Below are 14,267 nucleotides of genomic sequence, written 5' to 3' on the forward strand. Positions count from 1 at the left end.
CGCACACATGTACACACATGCATGCACACGTGTACACACACAAACGCGCAAGCACACGCGGACACTGGTGTTCTCTCCACCAGGCTGGGGTCAGGAACACAGACTCCAGAGATGGGCGAGTCGGTGAAGACAGGGAGGGAAGGGCGAGGAACAATATACACCCCCGCGCGCTGGCACTGCGGTCACACTCACGAAGGGCTGGGCGAGCCCGAGGCCTCGCAGGTGAGGGTGATGTCATCGCTGGAGAAGGCGGTGAGGTTCCTCGGGGACTGGGCCGTGATCACAGGGGGCTGGTCATCTGGAGAGGGAGAGGGGGGTTAACACATGCACTGTACACTGCTGTGCACTAGCGCAGCACTCAGAGACAGGGCGGGAAGTGATCTGAAGACCTCTACTGAAACAGGCTTGGAAGACGGCAAACAGAGAGCCAGCCTTCTGTTGTATGAGCAGTGACACTGGTGGACCAGCAGGTGGCGCTGTCTTTCTAGTTCTCCTTATTCCTTACAGCCCCCCAGGGCAGTGCCCCCCCGTGTGGCAACAGGAGTCGTCGTGCTGAAGCTGGTTTCTATTAAACAGATGTTAAACATAGTTCCTATCTGCTGTGCACAGTGAAAAATCCTATTCAAAATAACTTCTTACATTAGGATCTAAGAACCATAAATTCTTTGTTGGTGCCTGTTGTTGCAGGGCTGGAATAATGCATTCCCATACTGGATTAGCACACAGGATTCGGTCTAGGATTCTAAGGTTTTGCTTTCTCGCACAGCGGCACTAACACAATTACAGTTGGGAGTATGTCCCCGTCACCCCTGTACACTATGAGGAATTATTCCCCCAGCAGACCTCTGTCTACAGCTTTGCTCTCCTGTCCACTGCGAAGCTCTGTTTAACCCTGTCCCATACACAGAACTGTTATTTCCACAAGAGGAGGTGTCGTCTTGACCGTCACACTGCAATGCTCTTCTGCTAGAGGAAATCCATCCACAGTAAGATTAATCCAGCTGGTTCCGATCTAAAGCGCAGAAGGCAGAGGAGTTCCTCTCTCTTGCCACTTGTGTCCTGCAGGGGGAGCTGCTGCCTACATGGGCAGGGCCAGACCACTAGCATCTCTTAAAAGCTGTGGAGATCCTCAGGGAGACATAAGCTATATAAATGCAAAACACTGATATTACAAATAAGTGTCATTTTTCTAACATATTTTTAACATGGCCTTGATTACACTGTCCTGCATTGTCTCTATAAAAACCCCGTGTCTCTTCTTTAAATGTAGATATTTACATTTTAATGAAATGCGCATTATTAAAAAACTGGTTTCACCTCACCAGGCCAATATAAAGACAATTTGAATTTAAAATTTGAATTTTGGAGAGAGAGGTGGAGATGGAGAGAGGAGACAGAGAGATAGGAGAGGGAGGAAGAGAGACTGGAGAGACAGAGAGATTTATTAAAACCATGCGTGGCCTCAAAGTCAGATGAGAGGCATCCTGGAGACAGAGATAATAAGAATTTCTGATCTGATGAAATTTACTATATTATAGCCTTCAGGCTCCTCTGAGATATTGGAGTCACGAAGGTTAAACTCTCCCTCCATCGCTCTCTCTCTCTCTCTCTCCTCTCTCGGTCTGCCTCCTCTTACAGGCCTGACTGGGCCCTTACAGTGTTGCACAACAGCCCATTAACAACAGCAGCAACAGGTAATTAAGTACAATAGCTGCAGTGTAGAAAATAACAGGTGGACGTTCTTAACTGGAGTTGGGGAAGGAAGATGACAGGCAAGCGTCTCACCTCCGCAGTTCAAAATCAGTATCATCGCCCACAGCAGCTGTCAGAGCTGTATACCGTGCATGAATCACACGCAAACCCCTCTTCTTCTCTCATGTCTGCTTGTGCAACCCTCATCTCCCCCGTCCCCACGCCAACAGCCCCCCGTGGTTAACGCCTCACTTCACAGCGGCCCCTGGGGTTTAATCCAGGTCTCACTCCACCTCAGTACTCAACAAACATCCAACACTTTTCATTCTTGGGTGTCATTATTCCATCCATCCATTTTCTAACTGTTTCTTCCAATTCCGGATCGCGGGGGACCCAGAGCCTATTCTAGCCAGCAATGGGCTCAAGGCAGGGTACACTGGAAGTGCTGCTGGAAGAGGTGTTAGTGGGGCCAGTAGGGGGCGCTCACCCTGCAGTCTGTGTGGGTCCTAATGCCCCAGTATAGTGACGGGGACACTAGACTGTAAAATAGGCGCCGTCCTTCTGATTACACTTAAAACAGAGGTCCTCTCTGTGGTCAATAAAAATCCCGGGGCGTTTCTCGAAAAGAGTAGGGCTGTCACCCCAGTGTCCTGGCCAAATTTCCCACTGGCCTTTACCCATCATGGCCTCCTAATAACCCCCCTCTCTGAACTGGCTTCATCACTCTGCTCTCCTCCCCACTGAGAGCTGGTGTGTGGGGGGAGGACTGGAGCATCATCCAGGTGGGGCTGCACACTGGTGGGGGTGGAGGGGATCCCCATTACCTGTACAGCGCTGTGTGTTGAGTGTCCTATATAAGTGGAAGGGATTATTATTATGACACCCCTGGAAAGGATGCCAGTCCATTGCGGGGCACACACAGACACACACGCACACACTCACACCCTCACACCAGGGCCAGAATCTTCCTGGAGGCCAAGAAACTTCCCAGTATGTTTTCAGACTGTGGGAGGAAACCCACACGAACACAGGGAGAAGATACAAACTCCACACAGACAGCACCAAAGGACTATCTGACCACAGGGGGCTGTAGGCGTGGGGACGGGGGAGATGAGGGTTGCACAAGCAGACATGAGAGAAGAAGAGGGGTTTGCCACCCTGTCATTATCTTATCTCAGGACACTGAAGATAGCGATATACGAACAGCTCGTGTGCTGACTGGCCACTGGGGAAATATCCAAACATCATACTTTGTGTCTCCCATTTCTCCTTAAGAGAAACTGGTTTTCATTGCTCTACTCCTGAAAGTAATCATTTAACATCCCTGTTTTTGAGACAGATGTTATCATGGGCTTCAGTGCAGCTGTTTTTATCTTGTGGGTTTCCTGCTTGAAGAGATTCAGACAACATGGCAATGGAACTTCCTTCTCAGACGGGCAAAACTAGTGATTCATGCTAAGCAGAAGAGCAGGACTGAGGGCCAGGAATTCTTCAGTGTTGTTCTGCATTTAGAGCCTAGGAGAAGAGCTACTTCTGCAGGTGCCTGAATGATCTGCTGGTACAAAAACTGTGCCATCAAACACGCTTCCCTCTAATCTGTCATGAGCGCATTACATTTGGACCTTGTTTTATCTGCTGGGAGGGCAACATCTATTTTTCCCTGCTGACAGAGGGAGCACAGCCTGTCATCTCTTCTGTGGTTACCGAGCCTGTCCACTCTGGGCAGCCAGGTCTGCCTATGTCCAGGTTCTATGTCCAGTTTGTGATCACTGAGCCTGTCCACTCTGGGCAGCCAGGTCTGCCTGTGTCCAGGTTCTATGTCCAGTTTGTGATCACTGAGCCTGTCCACTCTGGGCAGCCAGGTCTGCCTGTGTCTCCCAGTTTCTGTGGTCAGGTTGAGGTCAATGAGCCTGTCCACTCTGGGCAGCCCGGTCTGCCTGTGTCTCCCAGTTTCTGTGGTCAGGTTGAGGTCACTGAGCCTGTCCACTCTGGGCAGCCCGGTCTGCCTGTGTCTCCCAGTTTCTATGGTCAGGTTGAGGTCAATGAGCCTGAACTTCATCAGGGTCAGTTTCACCCTGTTGTCTTTCATCCTGGTCAGGTACTTGGCCAGTGTTTCCAGACATAATCACAGACTACGAGCTCAGAAAATGGCAAAAGCTCTGACCCCCAAGACACACAATCAGCTGCAACCCACAGAGTCCATGCAGGTCATGTTGAACAGAGAAGACTTGGGATGTTTTCTCACTTTTCCCCCCACAATTCATCATCTTTTAAATCCACTGAAGAACAGCAGAGTCTGCAGTCCTGTGCAATCAGTTCTCTGAGGTTTTCTAATCTGATAACGGATACCATCTGGTGTTGGATAGTACACTCTGATTCCACTACCGAGGCTAATCGCTGTGTCTCTGCTTAGTACACATTTCCTTGCAGAGTCATGCCTTCTCCCTGCAATGATCACCAGAATGAAACCTTCCACATGCTCCTTGGAATCTGCTCTCACTGCTCTGCAGTTCTCACACATTATCCATTAATCATTGAGGTCTGCTTGTGTTCACTCAGCCCTTACACTAGCACTTATTATCCTTCAGCTGAAAAAGCAGAATTAGGACTCCAGCCTGCTTAGTAATTAATGACCAATATCAAACGTACTATTTTTGCCAGAGGTTACAATTTTACTTAATCTGCAATTAAGCTGTATGAGGCTTTTCCATCTGGATTCAGATCACTGCCTAGTACAGGAACGGCTCTTGTTGGGTTACTAATGATCTGCTACTGGGTGTTTGTTCTGGGTTTTTATACCCCTTCTTGTCCTGCTGGTCCTCAGTGCTGCCCTTGGCACTGTTGATCAGACCATGAGAACAGTTACAAAGGAGAGGAGGTCTTTACATCTTTGAGGAAGCCACTGCTTAACCAAAAATACCTCCCTTACCCTCCCAGAAATGACGTAAAACGTCAGGTCAAGATGAGTATGGATTAGAGATACGTGTGTTTCCCAGGGAGAGAGGTGGAGGAGATGAGAGAGCGAAGGGAGAGAGGAGAGAGAGTCCCAAAGGCAGGGAGGCAGGATTAAAAGACGAGACACTTACTCTGCGTTTTGTTGTCTGTTGGTCCGGGACAGCAGCAGGGACAGAGGAAGACGCTGGTGTTAGTGGTGCACATTCACAGACAGGCAAGTACAAGACACTTATTAACATCGTTATCACTCTGCACTGACGCATGAGCTGTAAGCGCTGGCCTGGCTGCACAGACACGGGGTTACCAGAGTGGTGTGTGGCTGAGGGGATGCAGACCTTCACCTGCAGCACTGATCCCGAGTTGGTCTGGCGCCTGTTTGGGTACCAGCAGCCCATCCATGAACGTGAGCAGTCTGAAGTCTGAGGCCGCACCACAGGGCTCAGTGCAGGGACCTTTTCTACTATTCATATGTTGCTGCATGGTCACATTATTCACAGCCAGGGACCCAGAGTTTACCGTCATTCTGACGACACCCACAGCGATCTGCAGCCCAAACCAGACACTACTGCTGCAGCATCAGTGCTTTAAAGGTGCAGACCTGATGTTATGATATAAATGCAAAAAGTTAGACTGTGACAAGACTGGGTTTATGCTCCCAACGGCAGTTAAACAATGTTGGTGACTTCAGTGTTCTTAGTGATGGTGCGGAAATGAAGCCCTTAATGGGCATTCAGCATAACACTGCTCCGTGAACACCCTCATTCTACATATCTGATGCTGAAATACAGATACACACATTTATTTATTCAAGTAATGCCTTATTCACTGGGGCATCTTCTGAGGTACTAAATAGACTTCAGTGTATCCAGAAGTCTGTCACTCCTGTTTTAGTTAAGAGCTCTCTGCCTCAGCACTTAACTCCCGTACTATGGTAAATTGCACTCATTCTGTTGATTCTGGCCTTCTCACTCTGCTGAAGACCAGACTCCACACAGTGTAACAGAGCCTTCTCACTCTGCTGAAGACCAGACTCCACACAGGCTGTTCTCTTATATAGATCCTGGAGTGTTTTTAAAAGGGCTCGTAAGTAAAATTGTTAATATTTCCAGTAATCCTGTGAGCTGTATGCGCTGGTAGATTGTGTTAGCAAAGCAGACAAGCAGATCGGAGATGATGATTTACATTTTGCTGCTTTGTGACTCCTCCTGCTCGCCTTTGCAATGTCACTGAAACACAGCTGCCCACAGGGTGTGTGTAAGCTGTGTGACTGCGTTGTGAATCCCTGCTGCTTGTGATGACACGGCGTGCGAGCTGTGTGCCAGTGCATGCTGTAAACACTGAAACACACAATTACTGATCAATTAAGCACAACAAACCACAGGCTCTCCTCCTCTCTCCTCTCTTTGTCTCGGGGCTCTGAGACACTCCGAGAACTTCTTACTTGCCTCTTTTTATGAATGGATGGGTCTTTCAGAGTTAAGTCCGCGGTTATATATTTTTGAAAATTTGATTGATGTGTTTATTGAGTGGGATTCGTGACGGCTGCTCATGCTTGCAAGTGTGATTTAAAAAATATAGACTGTGAAATTGAATGGATTCTATATTTTTTTTGACACAATTGAGTAATCTGGGTTATTACGAAGCCTCTATCCTTTACTCTGTTGCTTTCCCTGCCTCTCTCTCTCTCAGTCTCCTTCCAACCCCACCCCACCCTAAGAGTCAGTATGACACAGAGCATCACCCAGCTGCCATGGCAACCGCTTCAGCACCGCACTGACTGTTTGAGTGACACACGCGCCCTGTGTGTCACAGACTGTGTAGCACTGCGTTTCAGACTTGCACAACCGTCACCAGGAGAGCAATAATTCCCACGACCAGAGGCAGGGCCGATGTGCGGAGAGGGGAGGTGAGAAGAGGGCGAGGGAGAAACTGGAGGAGCTAAGGACAGAGGAAGGCAAGCGAGGGTGGGAGGAGCCAGAGGCGGGAAGGAAAGGTGCACAGGAGCAGTGGGAGAGCAGGAAGGAGATTGGAGGAAGAGGCTGGTGCACTCTCGGGAGGACAGAGGGACAGATGATGTGGAGAGGAGAGGGGAGCAGTGAGGAGGGGTGTGTATGTAGGGGGGGCCGGAGGGGATTTGACAAGTGGCAGTCTGGTCCGTCGCTCCCCTCCCCCTCCTGGAGGAACAGATGCTGTAACAGAGGAAAGGAATGGAAGGAGGAGGGGGCAGGAGGGGGGGGGGGAGTCCCAGCGGGATTTAAAACAAGCTCAGTGCAACCTGTTTCTGTGGAAATAAACTGCGCCCTCCACCTCTCCCTCCCTCCCACTGCCTCCTGGCCTGTTCTCTCTTCCCTGAACCCCCTTCCCTGCCTACAGCCCTCTCCCCAGTCTCTCTTTCCCCCACGATCCACCTTTCTTCCACACTCCCTCTCTCTCTCGTTCTCTGCACCTCTCTGCCCGTCTTCTTTCTCCGCAGTTCTGTTTTTACTTTCTCTCCATTTTGCTCTCTCTGTTCCTGACACATGGAAAAGGTCAAAGTCAGGGGCTGAAGTGACAGTCAGATGGATAGATTAACCTCCAACCTCCTGTCATCTTCAGCATCCTGAGATGTTGCATCCTTTCTGCCCTGATCTATGAACTGTGAACTTTACCCTTTTGGGCATGACTTCAAAACCCTCACCTTGGTGACCCCAGTGGTTGCTGGTTTTCCATCAAGCTGGACTATCAATTACTTAAATGATGTAACATTGATTTTTTAATTGCATTCTGCGCCTGCAAGTTTTTAAGTTACTCATCAATCCGTGCTTTATCAGGGAGCTGTTTATTCTGGGCAGGGAGCATGGCACCCTGAGCCTAGCCTGGAAGTACGGGGTGCCAGGCAGGATTGACCCTGGATGCACAAATAGCCCATCCCAGGGCCCACACACACACACGCACAGGGAGAAAAAAAACTGGGAAGCACAAATGAACCCAGCCAGCAATGTGTTGAAAGCTGGGAGGAGAGCACAGCTCCTAACGAAAACCTACGTGAACATGGTGTTGGGAGAACATGCAAACTCCAGACAGAAGGAGTCTGTTTGGAATTCAACCCAGAACACAGGAGCTGTGAGACACCAGCGCTAACCACCCTGTGTTTACATGCCACCCCTTAAAGGTTCTAATAATTTTTGACTAAGATAAAATCTGACATTTCAAAAGAGCAGTCAAAAGAAAGAGCAGTGGATACTGGTTCTCAGCAGGCCCTGGACTGAGAAGCCATGCTCTGTCTGTACAAGAGTCAGACAGTCAGGGAGGGGGACACTCTGTGTCTGCTCTTGTGCGAGTCTGTAATGCTGTGTGTGATGGGAGCCAAATAGATCTCATCCGTAAATGAAAACTCCCATCATCAGATTGGTACAGTGAGACCAGGACAATCAGAGTAGCTCATCCATGACCAGTTTTTTTATCATGGAGGGCAGTGCAGTGCTTTATAGTCCAGCCCTCTCCTGTACAGTACATACAGTAGGTGACCACACCACCTTGAAATGTAAGGAAAGAAGACTGCTGTAAAGTACAATTCAGAAGTGTAGATGTATAGTCCAGACCAGTGCTGTAGAGTACAATCAAATACTTCTGAGTACAGTCCAGGCCAGTCCAGTCCTGTAGGATACAGTCCAGGCCTACCCAGTGCTGTAGAGCACAGCCCAGGCCTATAAAATGCAGTCCAGGTCAAGCTAGTGCTATATAGTACAGTCTGGTGCTATAGAGAACAATCTAGTCCAGTGTTATAATAGCATTGGATTTTGCTCCGAGTCCAGTCTAGTGCTGTACAGTGTTGTTGAATGCAGTTCCAGGCCAGTCCAGTGCTGTAGAGTACAGTTCAGTGCTGCAGAGTACAGTCAAACTTAGTCCAGTGCTGTAGATCACAGTCCAGTGATGTAGACCATAGTTGTTTAGTCCAGTCATGTTCAGTGTAGTAGAGTCCAGTGCTGTAGAATACAGTTCCAGGCCAGTCCAGTACTGTAGACTACAGTATAGTGCAGACCCATGCTGTATAGTCCAGTCCAATTTAGTGTAGTACAGTCCAGTGCTGTAGATCACAGGCCAGGGATGTAGACTATAGTGCAGACCCATGCTGTATAGTCCAGTCCAGTGCTGTAGCATACAGTACCAACCAGAGTCCAGCCCACTGCTGTAGGGCATAATGCCAGTCCAGTATCATGTAAGACACAAGAATTAGTAACTTAGAGCACACAGTGAACTTCAGCACAGTAAGGAACATCAGATTTGAGCACAGTAGCTCACAGACAGCAGTAGGGGGAACATTGGCAGTGGAAATAATATTTAAATAATAAAAATGGGTACTCACAGCCTTTGGGAATGTGGATAACAGCTCTGGATGGCACTGGAGCATGAGAGAGGAGGAAGAGTGCGAGGAAGAGGAAAAGTGGGGAGAGACAGCACTCCCCACTGGAGGCACGCTGACACTGCAACTTCATCGTCTTGTCAGCTTACACTCCCATGAACACTCTCTTTTCTCGCACACACACACACACACACACACACACACACACCACTGTCTCCCGACGCAGGGAGAACACCCTCGCTGTCCGTCCCCTCTTCTCTCCTCTTCCTCCCTCCTGGGTCTGCTTCTTCCTGGTGTACAGCCCGGCAAAACCGGAGTGCGTGAGTGCGCTCGGAGAGCCTCTCTCTTTCCCTCACTCACTTCCTCCTGCCGTCTTCTGGAAAAGAGAGGGAGCAGGTGAGTCCAGAGAGAGAGGGAGACAGGTGAGAGGGCAGAGAGCAACTCAGGTCTTTGTCAGACCGCAGTGCTTAACGGCAGGGACAGTATGGCCTCCCTGAGGTTCCCTACTGGTACAGAATGGCTGCACTGCGTCACCCAGGTGAGGCTGCTGGGGCAGAATGAACACTGTGCGTCTCCCAGGTGTGGCTGCTGGTGCAGAATGGTCACTTGTGTGTCTCCCAGGTGGGGCTGCTGGGGCAGAATGAACACTGTGTGTCTCCCAGGTGGGGCTGCTGGTGCAGAATGGCCGCTGTGTGTTTCCCAGGTGGGGATGCTGGTGCAGAATGAACACTGTGCGTCTCCCAGGTGGGGCTGCTGGTGCAGAATGGCCGCTGTGTGTTTCCCAGGTGGGGCTGCTGGTGCAGAATGAACACTGTGTGTTTCCCAGGTGGATTGCACACTGTGGTGGTGGGGTTTGTTTCCAGTACTGGCTATGGCACTACAAAGGAAGAGCTGCACCAGTGTCTGCAAGCCTGCGGCACCGTGTGCGAGCAATTAGAGGGAAACAGGAAAACAGCCCGGACAAGCGCAGGAATACACTGGCACACAGGATAAAGAGGGAGAGAGAGACCGAGTACGCAGGAACAGACATACAGACAGACAGGCTACAGAGGGAGAGAGACAGACAGACTAAGGCACAGAGAGTGAGACAGATACAGGGATAGAAAGTGAAGCACACAGACACAGTGAGACAGGCTGTGACTGTCAGTGTTCAGTAACAGAACTGTAAGTATGGGACAGGTTGGGGTGGTGAATAATTAACACAGAGGGGAGTGTGTAGTAATGAACCCCCCCACCAGACAGACTAACCCTGAGGGATGGAGCTGGGGGGGGGGCTTGTACATGTTATTTCATTTTCTCTTTACCCCTCCCCCTCTCTTTACAAATCCCTCCATCTCCCCAGCTGGAGATGTTAAATATTTAAACAGCCCATGGTACAGTCACGCAACATTGCACACCAAGCACAGAACCACTCCATCATCAGCAAATCTGCACAGAACTGTAAACACATCCAGTCCAGCTCATCATCGCCAAATCTGCACAGAACTGTAAACACATCCAGTCCAGCTCATCATCATCGGTCAGTACAGAACTGTAAACACACCCAGTCCAGCTCATCGTCGCCGGTCAGTACAGAACTGTAAACACACCCAGTCCAGCTCAGTGTCACCGGTCAGTACAGAACTGTAGACACACCCGGTCCGGCTCATCGTCACCGGTCAGTACAGAACTGTAAACACACCCAGTCCAGCTCATCGTCACCGGTCCGTACAGAACTGTAAACACACCCAGTCCAGCTCATCGTCGCCGGTCAGTACAGAACTGTAAACACACCCAGTCCAGCTCAGTGTCACCGGTCAGTACAGAACTGTAGACACACCCAGTCCAGCTCAGTGTCACCGGTCAGTACAGAACTGTAGACACACCCAGTCCAGCTCATCGTCACCGGTCAGTACAGAACTGTAAATACACCCAGTCCAGCTCATCATGGCCGGTCAGTACAGAACTGTAAACACACCCAGTCCAGCTCATCGTCGCCGGTCAGTACAGAACTGTAAACACACCCGGTCCGGCTCATCGTCGCCGGTCAGTACAGAACTGTAAACACACCCAGTCCAGCTCAGTGTCACCGGTCAGTACAGAACTGTAGACACACCCGGTCCGGCTCATCGTCACCGGTCAGTACAGAACTGTAAACACACCCAGTCCAGCTCATCGTCATCGGTCAGTACAGAACTGTAAACACACCCAGTCCAGCTCATCGTCGCCGGTCAGTACAGAACTGTAAACACACCCAGTCCAGCTCAGTGTCACCGGTCAGTACAGAACTGTAGACACACCCGGTCCGGCTCATCGTCACCGGTCAGTACAGAACTGTAAACACACCCAGTCCAGCTCATCGTCACCGGTCCGTACAGAACTGTAAACACACCCAGTCCAGCTCATCGTCGCCGGTCAGTACAGAACTGTAAACACACCCAGTCCAGCTCATCATGGCCGGTCAGTACAGAACTGTAGACACACCCAGTCCAGCTCATCGTCACCGGTCAGTACAGAACTGTAAATACACCCAGTCCAGCTCATCATGGCCGGTCAGTACAGAACTGTAAACACACCCAGTCCAGCTCAGTGTCACCGGTCAGTACAGAACTGTAGACACACCCGGTCCGGCTCAGTGTAAACACACTACAGACGCATGCTGCCCAAGTGAGAGTGAGAACGCTCAGTGGCAGTGTTAGCCTGAGAGTGTTTGGGTGGGAAAGAGAGAAGGCGGGTTAGACAGGGTGAGAAAGACAGATCGATGAGGCTCTCAGTTTCATTCTGTCTGGGCTGAGTTCCTGTTACACAGTCATTTGACACGACTACTACTGGGGCATACTTGTTTTTGGTCTATCTTACTCTCCTGCCTTTCCTCTCCGCTCCATCCCCATCTCTCCCCCTGATCCTCCTTTCCTTCATCCCAAACTGCTTCTCTCCCTCTCATCCGGCGACATGATCATGACATGATCAGCACTTGTAGGAGTGCCTGCTTGTAGCGCAGAGTCTCACATTCAAATTGAAATGCTCAAAGCTTTATTGGCATGACTGATGAGTTAGCAGTGCCAAAGCTACAACAGCTGTCTGTCTTGTTCAGTTATTCACTCAGCACGCCCGTCTGTGAACGCAGAAGCAGGATTTCTCCCTTTCCGTGACTCCGTATACACGCAATTATCTCTTTCTTACCTTCTCCCTCCTCTCCTCTCCACACTGCTCGCTGGTTCCCTCCTTCCTCTCTGTACATCTCCCGCCCCACCCCACCTGTCTCTCTGCAATCATCTGCTCATCTCTCTCTCTTCCCCTTCAGTGCACATCAGCCATGCTGAGGTCTCCCTGCTGCGTGAAGGTATCGCTCTCTCCCTCCTTCTCCCCCTCTCCCTCGCTCCTTTTTCTCCATCCCCCCATCTCTCCCCTTCCTCCTCAATCGCTCCATCTCCCCCTCCCAGCCCCAGGGGTTCGCCTTAATGGAGGGGGGGTGTGTGGTATTTAACAAGCACTCTGCTGTTAAAGGTCAATAGGAATGAATAGTGCGGCAATGCAAAGTGACAGCTTACATTAGACTGCACAGAGAGAGCACCGCGCGGACACGTCACGCACACACATCCACCCACACACACACACGCTCACACATGCACAGACACGGAAACAGGCACGCACACGCAGAGACACGCACCGGTAAAAAAAAAAAAAAAACAACCACAGGATTTCTGTCATGGCCATTTCTAAAACAGCAGGTGGTTTCATACATCCCTGACATGTACAGTATGTGTAGACGTACAGTATATATATATGTCTGTGTATTTATGTATTTAAGAATATGGACGGGTATATGTAAGTATATATGCGTATGGGTATATGTATATGCAGTATTTGGATGGGCATATGCAAGTATATGCGTATAGGTGTAAGTATATACAGTACGTGGATGGGTATATGTTAGTATATGTGTATAGGTATAAGTATAAATGGGGATGGCTGTATGTAAGTATATGTGTATAGGTATAAGTATATATGTGGTGTATGTACTGTAAGTATATGTGTAAAGCTGTATGTTTATGGGTATAGGTGTAAGTACTGTATATATGTGGATGGATGGATGTAAGTATATGTGTAAAGGCATAAGTATATATGTAGATGGGTGTACTGTATGTACTGTATCTGTGTATGTATCCATGCACACCTGTATGTGTGTATTTGTGGGAGTCTGGTCCAAGCTGCACAGCCATATTGTTGAAGCTGATTCCTCCAATTTTTTTTACTTGGATCAATTACCTGCTAACTACCAAGCGAGCCATCTGTGGAGGGGCTGCTTGGCTCCCTCTCACCTGTGCACACGCGCAGACAGATAACATACTGTACCTCTCTGGCCGTCTACCTGTCTGACAGTGCCCCTCCTGCCTAGCGTGCCCACGCCCGAATCCCTCTCTGTCATCTCCTCCTGCTCTCTCTCAACTTCAGATCCAACTGGGTTTGGGACAATAAAGGTTGCCGGGGGCAACTACCCACTTTGCCGTCCACGTTTCCATGACAACAGTGTTTCCCTCAATTCCCCGTTCAGCTGTGGAGGCTAATTCATTTCCAGCCATCCTTAAATCTGAGAAATCTCAGATCAGAATAATGGTAATCAATTATTTAGAAGAAAGAGGGACTATGAGAGAGAGCGAGGGAGAAGAGATAGAGAGGGACAGAGACAGGGAGGCAGTGCACCCTGAACAATACTTCACCGAACAATTCTTGAATACAAAAGATGAATCGTTATCTGTAGGAGGGTGCTGGTGAACGAGAAGGATGTCAAGATGGAGGGAGAGAGAGGGAGATGAAAAGAGAGAGGCGGGGAAGAGGCCAGAGAGGGAGGGGTAAAGGAGGGCTGGTATTGATTTGACCCCTTGTCCTCCTCCTGCCGCAATCTCATCCAAACTGGTGAGGGAGTCACTGACACACACACACATTCCCTCTAGTCAATAACACACACACATTGACACCAGTCAATATCACACACACACATTCCATCTAGTCAATAACACACACACATCGACACCAGTGAATAACACACACACATATTGACACCAGTCGATATCACACAGACATCAATAACACACACTGCCACCACCCAATATCATACACAAGTCAATAACACACACTACCACCACCCAATAACACACACAAGCCAATAACACACACACACACACGAGTCAATAACAAAAGCAGCCACCACCCAATATCACACACACAAACCAGTCAATATCACACACACAAGCCAATAACACACACACAAAGTCAATAACTTGCACTGCCACCAGCC

At 49.5% G+C, this 14,267-nt stretch overlaps 1 protein-coding gene across 5 annotated transcripts in view; it reads right to left on the reverse strand.

Annotated features, from left to right (window-relative positions):
- The window catches only part of l1cama (L1 cell adhesion molecule, paralog a), a 73,932-nt gene that overhangs the window by 28,477 nt on the left and 31,188 nt on the right, over positions 1-14,267 (reverse strand). For 3 of the 5 annotated variants that reach the window (XM_088623990.1, XM_088623991.1, XM_088623987.1), the window contains 3 exons: positions 8,993-9,365; positions 4,779-4,793; positions 193-298 (listed from right to left, as the gene is read on the reverse strand). In XM_088623990.1, the coding sequence (XP_088480116.1) occupies positions 193-298; positions 4,779-4,793; positions 8,993-9,122 (251 nt within the window). In that variant the 5' untranslated portion in view covers positions 9,123-9,365. The remainder of the gene's footprint in view (positions 1-192; positions 299-4,778; positions 4,794-8,992; positions 9,366-14,267) is intronic. The other 2 variants (XM_088623988.1, XM_088623992.1) reach the window with 2 other exon arrangements.

The sequence above is a fragment of the Lepisosteus platostomus genome, chromosome 3 (genome assembly GCF_059453375.1).
Source record: "Lepisosteus platostomus isolate fLepPlt1 chromosome 3, fLepPlt1.hap1, whole genome shotgun sequence".
Classification (NCBI taxonomy): domain Eukaryota; kingdom Metazoa; phylum Chordata; class Actinopteri; order Semionotiformes; family Lepisosteidae; genus Lepisosteus; species Lepisosteus platostomus.